General features: G+C 30.7%; 1 protein-coding gene across 1 annotated transcript in view; it reads right to left on the reverse strand.

Annotated features, from left to right (window-relative positions):
- f (forked) overlaps positions 1-10,751 on the reverse strand; it is a gene marked incomplete in the record, with an annotated part of 203,433 nt that overhangs the window by 62,269 nt on the left and 130,413 nt on the right. The window contains 3 exon segments of the mRNA XM_067049240.1: positions 3,304-3,479; positions 8,121-8,235; positions 9,669-9,956. Of these exon segments, the coding sequence (XP_066905341.1) occupies positions 3,304-3,479; positions 8,121-8,235; positions 9,669-9,956 (579 nt within the window).

The raw sequence follows: 10,751 nt of genomic DNA on the forward strand, positions 1-10,751 counted from the left end.
TTTGATTGTGTTTGTTCGTTATAGCATAGCTAGTTTGATTGTGTTTGTTCATTATGACAAAGCTGCTTTGATTGCGTTTGTTCATTATGTTATTGCTCGTTTGATTGCGTTTGTTCATTATGGCATAGCTGCTTCGATTGTGTTTGTTAATTAAGATATCGCTGCTTTGTTTATTATGGTATATGTGAACAAAACCATTATGATAAAGCATTTTTTTTGTGATGACGCTGTTCATTATAATATAGGTGCTTTGTTTTGGTAATGGCTCATCCGACAAAACGGAAGTGTCATTCGGAATTGTAAATATACTAAAGATAGTAAATACTCCAGGCTAGTATTTCTTTCGCTACTCAGTTTCCATAGAGGCTGTCCCAAGTTTGAGGGCTGTAGTAAACCGAATCTACGGTACAATCTATGGAATATAAAATAAAAATAAAAACATTTTTTTTGTAAGTTATGTCTCTAATAATATTTACCAAGATGCACAAGCTGTATCAATAACAATATGTAATAAGATACACAAATTGTGTCACAAACAAAATGTACCAAAATACACAAGATGTATAATTAACAATATGTACCAAGATACACAAGATGTGTGACTAACAATCTGTACCAAGATACACAGGAAGTATCACTAACAATGCAAATTAGTGATATTAATTTATCTACGTAAAACTGTTTTAGCTTACATATTGGGTTAAACCTTGTTAAAAATACTCCTTCCTGTAAGTTCCGAATCCTTGCCCCACTACTGTTATGTCCGATGTCACCTCCGAATTCCCAACGTAAAAGCACCTTCACAGGATCAGTCAGCAAAACCAAAAAAACTGACGTTCAAATTGATCGCGTGGGGATAATGCTCATTGATTACTAGAAAAACTGACGTTCAGATTGATCGCGTGGGGATAATTCTCGTTGATTACCTAGAAAATTTCAAAATATTAAAATTTGAAGTAGAGGGGAGGTTGAGATTGCTTCCTCCGTATCTTTATTCTTGCAGGCCAACACCAAACCAAGATCCTACTTATTAAGGATCGCAGGACACACTGCATGAGATGTCTACTGTTCGTTATATCTAATACAATTAAGCTTCAGTCTGACTGATATTAAATGGACTGTCAGTGGTATTATATCGGTGCTTGGTCCCGTCCTTGAACAAAGATAAGGACGACATCGAAAAGAAAGTGGTCTAACGAGATATGTGCAGCTGATTAGCAAGTAAAAGTTGGCCGGATCTAGATGGCATGCTCACAGGCGGCACACTTGCCCAAAGTCCGACAGCACTAATTACCTCTCTTCTCTTAGCATCATATCAAGTATTCATTTAATTACGCTATAAAAATGCAGTGTTATTCTATATATTATTAATTTTGAAGAACAATTTCAAATCTTGCCTTATCTTTATTAATGCTTGAAAGTTAATTAATGGAATATTCCATCATAAATCCTTAAGCCTCTCAAATATTAGTAAGTAATTAAATCCTCATTAGGCAGGTTAAGGTATACCTTATATGAAGAACATGGAGTAGATCAAATAGGCTATGTCACATTGTTAAGGTATACCTTATATGAAGAACATGGAGGAGATCAAATAGGCTATGTCACATTGTTAAGGTATACCTTATATATGAACAACATGGAAGAGGTGAAATAGGCTGTCTCATTGCTTTCAAAATTGGGTATTGAATGGCAAAAATAGACGAAAGGAATAACTTTCCTTCTATTAGACCTAAATTAGAAGTGGTTTTAGACCATATGATATGCACCACACCACTTTCACTTATCACCCCCCGAAGACATAAATTCAAACAGTAAATTTTTATTTTTCTGTTGCTATGAAAACTCGTATTTAAGGGTTTCTCGAGGCGTGAATAACAAATATGAACTTAGTTGCGGCCAAGAATGCAGCAGCCTAGAGATCCCGTGTACATGTCATTGCGATCGGGAGAGTCCGACCTGGTCGGCTGTCTTCTCTTTTCCGGTCTCTATTTTTCCATTTTTTCCGTAAGTTAATTATAAAATTCTTTCATAGCTAATACATTTTTTGTAACTGTTAGAATTATCAAATGATTAATTGGTTCATATAAACAAAATTAAAGTTACTGAATACTTCAGCGCAAGGTGTTTTGAAAATGCGGCATTTAAGCCCTATGAAACTATTTCCCAATGAGGACAACACCGATCCAGTATTATAAACTATTTAGTTGGGCATTGATATAGTGATCTTGAATTGGAAACCTTTAGTTGTACATTGATAAAGCGATCTGGCATTGCTGACTATTTAGCTGTATATATAGATATAGTGATCTTGAATTGGAAACCTTTAGTTGTACATTGATAAAGCGATCTGGTATTGCAGACTATTTAGCTGTATATATAGATATAGCGATCTGGCATTATAAGCCATTTAGTTGTACATTGATAAAGCGATCTGGTATTGCAGACTATTTAGCTGTATATATAGATATAGCGATCTGGCATTATAAACCATTTAGTTGTACATTGAGTTCGAGTTTAATCAAAATTATTTGAGCTGTTTTAATTAGTTGACCTTTATTAATAGCAATCTTTAATCTTTTAATATCAGAGCTTCATAATATCTTGTTCTATAATTAAATAGAACAACTTTGCACACCCGTTTCGCTAAATTACAAATTAATTTTTTTTCTAAAACACCAAAATATTAGTTTGGCAATAATTATGCATTGCAATCACCAGCTTGTTGTGTTAAAGTATAATATGGTAAATTGACTGTGATAAAAAGTTTTAATGTTAATGTGAATAATTGACAAAACAGGATAATTTTGACTGAAATTTTTGATCCGTTAGAATAGCCTGCAAAAAGTTTTTATCTTATAATCTTAAATAGAAATATAGATTGTTTTGAGACTTAAATTGGATAAAATTAATTTTATTTAAACTATAATAGCCAGTCTCAAGGGAGTGAAAAGATTATATAAAAAATTAAATTTTTTAATTATTATTATAAAAATATTTCATATGAAATTCTTTATTGTAAATTTCCCTCCTTCAGTAGCGTTAATTTAAATTTTAAAGACACATTTCATTCCTATTTTGTTATTTATTTTTTTGTGCTTATTAAAAAATATATTTACCCAAGGCTATCAACTAGTATACAGGATACTAACAAAATATTTTTAAAATTTTGCCTCTAATCATGTTTGTTTGTTTAAATAATGCACATAAAAAGTTTTGGACTTGAGGAACAAAATATTTGCATAGATATTTTACCAAATATAGCTTATTATTCGCATAGATATATTACAAAATATAGCTTACTATTCTGGTGTGGTGGTCGCTCTTCTTCTTTCTGTGGAGATGAATGCACTGGCGCTAAGGAGATGTGCGGTGAGCTAGCTGGAGTCGATGGAAGCGAGGGACTGTCTTCTGGAGGTGGTGGTGGTGGAGGTGGAGGACACATGTTGGTCGGAACGGATACCACTCTTTTCAATGTCCTGAATTCATATGAAAAATATAATAATCTACGATAGAATGTTTTGCTTTAAAGAATTTATCATCATAAAATCCTAAGTCTACATATAACCTACTTTATGACAGTTGTAAAATCAGAAAATTTTTTATTTAAGTTTTATAAATATTTTACTATGGTATAGCTTATTATGAAGTGGAAAAAAGTTATAGTTTAAAGAAACACTCATGTCAAAAAAAACGTTCTATCAATTAAATCCTACACTAGGCATTTCATTCAAGTTGTAGTATCACTTCACTATACAACATTCTTATTTTTGTTTTTTTTAAAATATGTACTTAACTACAGTATTGAAAAACATGATAATTCAGCAAACCTATCTATAATGGAGACATCATTTCACCATCAAGGGAAAAGGGAAAGAACTCAAGAAGATAGTTTCTTTCTTATTCTGAACAAATAATAGACACAGGCTAAGAATTAAATAGAAGCCTCAACATATATTTTTCATTTTACCTCAAGTGTTTATTGTTTTAAGTTAATATTATAGGGTTCTTCATTGAAAACAACATAGGTCTAACTAATAACAGTTGGATGAATATTATTAAATATCACCATAGTGTGTCTAGGTATCACCATAGTGTGTCTAGGTTTCACCGTAGTGTGTCTAGGTATCACCATAGTGTATCTAGGTATCACCATAGTCTGTCTAGGTATAACCATAGTGTGTCTAGGTATCACCATAATGTGTATGTCATAGTGGTTATAAAATTTTAAACTGTAATCAATAAAGTTAGATTACTTATTCAATACTTGCTTTCGATTCTGGGCCAGATTAAGCCATTTAAAGGCTCCTAGGCAATGCTAATCCCAGAATAGGGCTTGAGATTATCCCAATTTTTAGTTCTGAATTCGTAGAAAGTAATTCATGCTGGCAAATTAAGTAATGAAACTGTGTGGAGTTAATTTCTAATATATTTTGAAGTTATATTGAAACACTGCTCATCAGTAATACTGAGGGATATAACATCATGATAGTTGTTTGTATATGTCAGTGTGATTTAGTTTTATTTTAGGAAGAAAATTATGTTTGTCCTAATTATCTTATTAAATGGAATTGTCTGTTTTTTAAGAACTAACCTAAAATCATGGGAAAAAAACCATTAAAACTGCTTTATATTATAGATAAATGGGTAAACATATATTAAATCAGGAAGCAGGTGGTCTGGGGCATTGAGGAAAAAGCATTGTTTTACTTTTATTAAGAGCTGACATTTTTACGACCATTGTAGATCAATCTGATCAAATCGTTTTGTAGCAGCCCTGATGAAGCCCTGAAATGTGGGTCAAAACGTTAGCTCTTAAGAAACATATAACACTGTTTTTTGCCTGATTGCCAGCTTAAAATCATTTCAACTAATTTTTCAAATAGGCCATGGGGCCTCTACCCCTTGGAAGTGGATGGATAATCTGACATTGTTATTATCACTGACTTTTGTTAGTCTGGGGTTGCAAAAATTGTAAACAATTATTTTAAATTTGAAATTTAATGTTTAATATTGGTATATTATCAAAATATTTCAGTACCTGTGGCACGAGCCCATTTTATTATTTAATCCTTTTAGTACTAGTAATGTTAATAAATCTTTGTAGAAGGTGTAAAATAATCAAAAACTTTTGTATTATCTACATCACTGAACAACTTTATCATATTCTTTGTAGTTCAATAATACAAGTTGAAATTTAAATTTAAAACTTGCTAACTGCAATTGGCTCAAATGAACACCCATTTTGCAAAGATAATGGGCAATATAAAGACTAAAGATAACAAGGTTGAAGATAATTATCATTACATTAAGGTTATGTTATGTTTATTATTCTTAATATTGACTCTATTTTTTTGTATTTAGATTACATTTATATGATATATTATTTATGTTTTCATCCAGAAAATAATTTTTTTTATTTGAAAAATATGAATTTTAGAATTAGTAACATATTCTTAAAACATTTTAGTTGTATAAACTACATTATATTCCTATTTATATGGAAAAGGTATAATCAAATTTGTGGTAAAAAAGTCATGGGTATGGAATGGTTTTATAATTAATCAAATAAAAGGACAAAAAATTTTGGCTCTGTTTGTTTTCACAGATTTTTTTTCTTCTTAAAAACACTCCTTTAATAAACCTGGGCACTTTTTAAATAGTCCATGTACTAAATAAATTAAAGCATCATTTCCCAATGTAATTACCTGCATTTATTTCTTAAATAATTATTCATTGAAATAAAGCAATTTTTGAAATAACATTCAAAATCTATACTACTGTTCTCTGTGACCATTATTGTTGCACTAGGTATGATTTGATAGTTGACAGTACATGCATTGGCAGTGAAGGTACTGTCACATTAAATGCTTGTTTATATGGTGATACAACTATACCAACTGTCACAGCCACTATTGTATGATACAATCATGACAGCACTCACTTTCATGATCAAAACTATCATACAGTATTTAGTATTCTGTAGTACTATCATTAGTGCAAATTTGATACTGTTTCCACCATAGCTGTGGCTGCATCAGTTACTGCTCTGATAGTAAACTCTTTGGAATGTTTATCTCCAGATAATAATATATTTTAAAAATTATTTCAGAAATTTCTTTAGTTATTTTAAGAACTAAATATAGTTAGTTAATTAATTGAGATTATTTTTTGAATAATCATTAATTTGGAAATAATTATTCCATGAAAAAACCTTTTGATTTTTTAAATGAATACATTACATAAAAAGTGTACAGATCTACCCTTTAATGTATATTCTTTCCAAATATACCTGTCCTTCTCGCCTTCTGACCTATTACCAGCCACAGAGAAACTTCAAGAAGATCTGGATGGGATTTTTGAACGGGCAAGAGGTAACAAGTTGAAGCTAAATGGGGAGAAGACGAAGGCTATCTTAATAGGTCCCAATCACCTCCTTAAAACTGTTCCTAATATTCCAACTCTGTTCCTACATGATAGTCCCATCAAATTTTACCCCACCATCAAAAACCTGGGAATAACCTTTGATCAAACGCTTTCCTGGAAAAACCTTGTATCTAATATCTCCTGGCATCCCTTTTCCACTTTAAAATGTCTAAATTACCTCCGCCACCTGTTTCCATTTGAAACCCGTAGGCTCCTAGTCACTTCTCTAATATTTCCCCACTTTGACTATTGTTGTACGGTATATGGGGGTGTCTCTGGGGATCTCGAGGCAAAATTAAAATGTTTGATAAATTGCTATGAACGATTCATCTTCGGGATCCCAAGAGATGCCCCTGTTTCCCGTTTTTATGCAGAGTTGAAGTGGCTTTATCCTTCCTACAGTCGTAAGTATTTCCTAGCATCCTTCATCTTCCAAGTCATCCAATTCCACCATCCTTCATACATCTCTGAGCTCCTTCAATTCAAATCCTCTATTCGTTCCCGCAATACCCAGTTCCCGGTCTTCAGATTTATACACAAGGGCCTACCAAACCGTTGCATTCGATAGATTGTTCATTATCCGAGCCTCATCCTTATGGAACTGCATCCCTTCCAACATCTGTCGCTCAAATACCCTCCCTACCTTTAAATCCCGCCTGTTCAATCATTTCTTATCCATTCAGATCCCATAAAATTGTAAATAAATATAATTGTAAATATGTATGTAAACTATTATATCATTCTTAATTATTTTTACATAATTTTCTTTTCTCTTTGTTATTTATTCATTTTTTTTTATTGTTCAACTGATAAAAGTGAGAAAATAACTTATAATTATTTTTTAAAATGAGTATTTATATTTCTTTGTATTTTTGTTTAAGTATCTCTGAGGCTCCTCAGCCCTCATCTGTCGATTTCTCTGTATTATTATTTTTTTTATCAAAAACTTTTTAAGTAGCAAATGTTTTATAAAAACCATTTTTGAATAAAATTAAACTTTTATGGTAGATTTATGGTTCATCTTGGATATTTATGGTAAAGGATTATATTCCTTATCACTTGCTATGAAACCTTTATTTACTTTTCTCAACTTCTGACAATTCCATGAATTATTTCACATTATTTTAATTTTTAAATTAGTCAATTTTTTCTTTTACTTGGCAGAAATAGTTTATATTTTTTGTGTCTATTTCATTTAGTATTTTCATATGCCTATTTACAGGTCATAGCCATTATATCTGTTATGAGGTATGTACAGGTCATAGCCATTATATCTATTCATTGACTTGCTGAAATCATTGATTTAGTTTTTATTATATCTCTGTCTATATATTTGTAACATTTGTAAAGCCAGGTCATCTTACACAAGATGTAGAACATTTTCTAAATTTGAATTAATCTAATTTTAGTGCCATCATTAGATAGTTATAGTTTCTTTAATCTGCCAAAAATAAATGTTTTTGATGAAGAGCTATATTAATTTCAAAATATTCTATCATGGTAAAACACTTAACCTATTTCGGCCATTTTCATCCTCTCTAAATATATTGGTCTCTTGATATTATATCTTTTTCTGTGTTGATTATGTCACTCTGTCAAGTGATTTACATCTAGAACTATATGATAGTTTTGTTAAATAATTTAATTATAATATTAACTTTTATTACAAATAGAAAATAAAAAGTCTAACTTACCGACTGTTTTGTGTTTGATGTGGCAATGAATGTCTCTGTTCTAATTTTGATTTTTCATTTTCTTCGCTTTCTGATTTTCCAAGTTCTGATGGTGACGGGCTTGAAACTCCAGATTCTGCAAAAAAAAATGTTTATAAAAAGTCATCATAAATGGTTATACTAATACAATTAAATATTCATAGATTCTGATAAACTTTTAGCAATTTCTGTTTGTATATTCAGATATCCATACATGAATGGTATGATTTCTTCATATGTTTTTAATGTTGAACTAAATGAGGGGTTCTGTACATAATGTTAAACAAAATGAAAGGTTCTGTACCTAGTATAAACTAAAAGAGGGGTTCTGTACAATTAACATGAAAAATGGAAACACAGGTTTGATTTGCGGAGTCAATTACAATGTTGTCTTGAGGATTTAGGATGGAAGAGCTTTAGCTGTTATAACAAGCTATTCTATTCAGAGGATATTTGAGTGGTTGCTAAAATGTAAAAGTAATCATTCAGTTTGGAAAATTGAAATTAAGGCTGTGGGTTTATAAGAGTGCTTAGTGCCTTTTGCCATGATGGTAACCAATTCAGGAATTATCTATCTGGCAATTTTGAGAATCAGAAATTTTATTGTACATTTTGAATGAGTGAATGAAAAATCAACCTTTATTAAGGACACTTGGTTCCCCAAGAATAACAAACGTTGAAAATTTGAGCAGCATTTCTTCAGCTAAATTATGTAAAGTTAAACAAAATAAAAAAAAAAGTAATAATTATAGAAATGTAATAAGAACCTGAGATAAAAAAAGATAAATATTTATTTATCTATTTAATTATATTTATTATTCACAAGTATACAGAAGATTGACATTCGAGGAGATTGATATATAATTGATGTTATGGAGGAAGCTTTACGTATGTTTATAGGAAAGGAATTTCAAAATGAGGTAGCTCGAATGATAAAAAATTTTTAGAAGAAACTAATCATGAGAGATAGTTGAAAGTGGATGACTTGTACGTGGAGAAGATGGTTGGGGGTGTGGTCAAAATGAAACACTAATAAGTTGATATAACTTATTTAATTGTGCCAATGTTTCGGCCAGAATTTCTAGCCTTCATCAGGGCTAAGAACAGAACAAGATAACAACCAATGAGTATAGAAAATAAAATATGAACAGGATGATATAAAGTGAATAATTTTACAGAATGGAATTAATAAAATGAAGTAATAATAATTAGTAATAATGAAGTAATTCTTAAAAGAAAGTAATTTTATGGGAAAGGATTTACGAAACAGTAGGTTGAGTGAGATCTTGTTTATAATGGGAGGATAGATAAACACAAAGTGGAAAGGTCAATTATATAGGAAGGTTTTTTTTGTTCTTAAGGATAGGAACATGAATGCACCAAGAAGGGATCATTTTGAGATATTAGGATAGAAACAACTTTGCTCAAAATAGCAGCAAGGCTCAGAATAACAGTGAGATATTGTCATACAGAATTTCTTTTGGAGCCAAAACATTTCTAATGTATCAAGTTAGGTAAAATTTTACTTACCAGGGGAGTCGCTGATTACAATGTGACTTGAGGCAGAGCTGAGAGAGCCAGACCTGGAATGTGATCCTGAATCCCTGCCTTTGACACTGTAAATGTCTTCATATTCATGGTCTTCGATTTCTTTTGCTTCTGATTTTATGATGTCTTTTGGGTTTGGCTGAATTGGTTCGGTGAAAGTTGGTTCGGGTGTTAGTTCTCTTTCTAATGTATTTTCTATTCTAACGGTTTCCTCTTCTGTCACATCACTCTCTTTATCATCATCATCACTTTTATGAACATCAACCGTCACTGAAAAAAAGATACATGAAAGTTTCATATTTAATATAAAAATAAATAATTTATACTATTGTATAAAGCTGAAGAGTTTGTTTAAACATGCTAATGTTTGAATACTGTCCCCACACTGACAAAGTCCATTAATTTATTGTCTAAAGAAAATAATATTTGAGAACCAATTTCAAACTATTAAAATTGTAGTATAACATTATTCAAAGAGGATATTTTACTCAAGATTGTTTATAAACACTATTTAGAGAGAGATAAGTTTTGAAAATATTTAGGAAATGGGCCATTTTCAGGGAATAGTCGCCAGACCCCCAGTAGGTTGTGAAATCTAGTCAAAGTCGTTAGGAAATTTTAGATTTCAAAGGAACAAAATCGATAAAAATTAATGTTTCAAATTTTACTAACTTCAAATATATATTTTTTGTTATTAACTGGAGAAGAATCATAATAATGTATATTATTCCATCAATTATAATAAAATGTACTATATAGTATCCAACATTTTTTATAGATTCACTTCAGTTAAAGTTATTGAATTAATAGTTATTGAACTAATAGTGTAATAATAGACTAAAATATAGGTTAAATAGACAAAATTATAATAGATGAAGGCAGATTACCCTGCAACCTTTTTAATGACTTTTGTAGAAGCTGTGATATTAAAATTAAGGTGTCCTTGAAAATCGAGTTGAATGGAAATGGAGTTGGAGAAAGGAAGTCTATAAAGAATGTTGATACTATATGGATACATTTTATTATAATTGATAAACTAAACCGGTTTCAAACAAGAAATATATA

Source organism: Halyomorpha halys, unplaced genomic scaffold, assembly GCF_000696795.3.
Source record: "Halyomorpha halys isolate HHAL.00 unplaced genomic scaffold, Hhal_1.1 Scaffold229.1, whole genome shotgun sequence".
NCBI lineage: Eukaryota > Metazoa > Arthropoda > Insecta > Hemiptera > Pentatomidae > Halyomorpha > Halyomorpha halys.